At 37.0% G+C, this 3,271-nt stretch overlaps 1 protein-coding gene across 1 annotated transcript; it reads left to right on the forward strand.

Annotated features, from left to right (window-relative positions):
• The first annotated feature begins 1,542 nt into the window (after nucleotides 1-1,542).
• On the forward strand, nucleotides 1,543-2,811 carry LOC141714864 (uncharacterized). Its single transcript, XM_074518360.1, has 2 exons — nucleotides 1,543-1,797; nucleotides 1,909-2,811. Exons 1-2 carry the CDS (start codon nucleotides 1,543-1,545, stop codon nucleotides 2,809-2,811), a joined length of 1,158 nt encoding a protein of 385 aa, XP_074374461.1.
• Nucleotides 2,812-3,271: the final 460 nt, after the last annotated feature.

The following is a 3,271-nucleotide window of genomic DNA, read 5'->3' on the forward strand; positions in this document are numbered from 1 at the left end:
CTGTCTCTGTCAAGAACTGGGATTTTTACTCCAATATCCTTCTTACTCATCTTTGTTAGATTCCAAGATCTTTAAACTCTTTGTTTGTCAAGAGCCTGCTCTGATACCAATTGTTATTTCTAGAGAACTAACAATGAGATTTACAGAAGGGGGGTTGAATGTAAATCTCAAAACTTTTTCAAGTTTTGAGCAGTTTATAAAGACTGTGTGTTCAAGATGAACAAGTGTGTGAATTGCTTTAAGCTGATACAGACAGATATATATTCAAACACAAATGTAAAGAACACAATAAACCTTTAAAAACTTTTCTGGTGGATTTGTTGTTCCACCAGAGATGGTATTTCAGAAATTCTGTGATCTAAGAATTTGATCACAGCTGCATCCTAGTACAAACTAGATAATTTTTCTCTCAAGATTTTTCTAAACAGCTCTGGAAAAATTCTCATCTAATTACTAGCTACTACTTGGTTTATATATTACCAAGTTTACAAGTGAAGACAAGGATATATAAAATAATAAAGTAAGATCTCCACTTGTTTCTTCTCCAGTTCACTCCAGTACTTTGTTGACTTAATGTCTCTTTATACTAGAGTAGAACGGCTGCTTTTTCTGATGTTCCTGAAATTAGGCTGCCACATTTTAGTTATCTCTGTTCACCCACGTGCCTCTGTTTGTAGGTACAACTACCACTTATCAACGGTTAATCAACAGAACATCCGTTGAAGCTTTCATCCGTTGATGCACTCATCCGTTGAAGGATTTTATCCGTTGAAGCTTTAGAGACATCCGTTGAAGCTTAGCTTCTCATCCGTTGAAGGTCTTTAAGTCATCCGTTGATACCACTTCATTTATACAAAATTACAAGGCATGAAATATTTACAATTGGCCTTCCTATCTGCATATCTTCTAGTAGTCAACATGACTCATAGTTTCTCTCAACTTCTAAGAATTACATCTTAAATACATAGACTGAAATATGCTACAACACTAGACTTATTTCTAAGTAAAGCTACACCATCAACGGATAGCCAAAGTGGTCTTATCCGTTGAGGCTACAGACACTGAATTTCTACTTAAGTGTTTTGTTAAACATATCATCAAACTAATGCACATATATTCCTAACACTCACCCTTGCAACCTGTTATGTATATATGTCGCAGATGCCTAGAAGACCATACAGATAGACCCGTGTTCCCACCCCTTCAGGACCCGGCTCCTTAGAGGTAGCGTATATCAGGCCAAATGTTGTCTGATGAGTTGTTGAGTAAAGCTAGAATGTGTCAGACTTTTGAATAAATGGGTTGTAATAATGTGAACCTGAATCGTACTTGAACCTAGATCGGATCTTGGTTCGGGGTCGAATTAGCATATAATAATAATAATCTTGTTGTTTATATTTCTGGTGTTTGTGTTGAGTGACGTCAACTCCTGACCCCGGGGTTGAGGCTGTCACATTTGTCACATATCCAACATAGTATCGATGGGAAGGCTATGAGAAGTGTTGGTATCACCGACAATAAAAAGTGGATGTTGTTGGGCGTATGATTGTTGCGCACCCTTCATTTGGAGAACACTTCTATATGCGCTTGTTATTAAACACTGTAGCTGGAGAAACGAGTTTTGAGGATATTAGAACTGTGGACGGAATAATTTATGAGACATACAAGGAAGCTTGCTTTCGCAGAGGACTTTTGGAATCAGGTAATGAGTGGAATATAACACTTGAAGAGGCGGAAATATTTTCTAATGCTGCGCATTTACAAGACCTATTTGTCACATTATTGATTTTTAGTGAAGTTTCAAACCCTGCTAAACTTTGGGAGAGACATTAGGAGAATTTTTCCGACGATGTAGAGTACAAACGGAGAAAAGTTTTGAATTTACCAAATTTGAAATTACAAATGCAGATAAACAGATGCTTGCACTTACTGAGATCAACAATTATTGAAGCAACATGGCAAGAATATTACAAATTACCCGGGCTTCCTATTGTGGATCCTACCAAAATGCATGTATATGCAAATCATCTATTATTAGAGGAAATGATGCATGATTGTAATAGTTTGAAGTTAGAAGCAAGCCAACACATTGGATGTCTTAATCATATGCAGGGAGTTATATTTGAAAAGGTTGTGCAGGATGTTGCATCCAATAACAGTAGGTTATATTTTGTGTATGGACATAGTGGGACGGGACATACCTATTTATGGTCAACCATTATATCAAAATTGAGAAGCGGGGGCAAAATTGTATTACCTGTGGCATCTCCGGGTTTAACTTCCTTTCTGGTAGAAGGCGGGAGGACAACACATTCTCGCTTTATAATTTCAATTGATATTGATGAATTTAGTTGTTGTATTATCAAGAAAAATACACATTTGGATGAGTTAATTTGTAAAACTAACCTTGTCATTTGGGACGAAGCACCCATGAACCATCGCTACGTGTTTGAGGCAGTGGATCGTACCTTTCATGATATTCTCTCCAAACACAACCCAAACGCTGCTTCATTACCATTTGGTGGTATAAAAATGCTTCTTGGTGGAGAATTTAGACCGACCCTCTCAGTGGTCCCGAAAATGGGTCGTGAGGCCACGGTTAATGCAAGTTTAAGCAAGTCTCATCGATGGAAATATTTCACACTGTACCCATTACTAGAAAACATGAGGGTTGACAATGATGTTCCACCCATCACAGTGGCTGGCGTGAACATATCATTTCGAGATTGGGTGTTGAGTGTGGGTGATGGAATAGAGCAAGCTTCTAATTTAAGACATGATGGTGAAGACTCGGGGATACGCATTCTCTAACAGGTTTGCCCCTGTCAAACTCCAACACTGTATATTTATCTCATCTTATGTTTTGCATAAGATTGAATCCCAGTGCAAGCTCAATATAAACATACCCAGATTCATCATGTAATAACTGCATTACCTGTTAAAATGAATATGCCAACCCCATGTTCTCAACAATTTTATTAAATATTGAAATTAATTTTCATGCAGTTTGTAGTTAGAAGGATATTATTTGGATCCTCCTTTATTAATTTCCCATATAAAGATACAACACAAATAACTTGCTAGAGAATTTTTTTCTCGTCAATTCAATATATGTTTCTGTTTATTTGTCTCCCTCCAATTTCAGTGCACCCATTATAGAATAATAACATATTTTTCATATTCGAGCTACAGGTCACGTATGACGGTGACCCCGTGTGTGCAATAGTAAATGAAATCTATGGTGACTTAAATGTCAAACAAGGAGACATTA

This window comes from Apium graveolens, chromosome 3 (assembly GCF_009905375.1).
Source record: "Apium graveolens cultivar Ventura chromosome 3, ASM990537v1, whole genome shotgun sequence".
Classification (NCBI taxonomy): Eukaryota; Viridiplantae; Streptophyta; class Magnoliopsida; order Apiales; family Apiaceae; genus Apium; species Apium graveolens.

Bases quoted from the DNA above. Each gene is read 5' to 3' on its own strand.
- LOC141714864 (XM_074518360.1), top strand. From the start codon at position 1,543: ATGATTGTTGCGCACCCTTCATTTGGAGAACACTTCTATATGCGCTTG. The intron at 1,798-1,908 runs GTTTCAAACCCT...TTACAAATGCAG, and splicing joins CATTATTGATTTTTAGTGAA to ATAAACAGATGCTTGCACTT.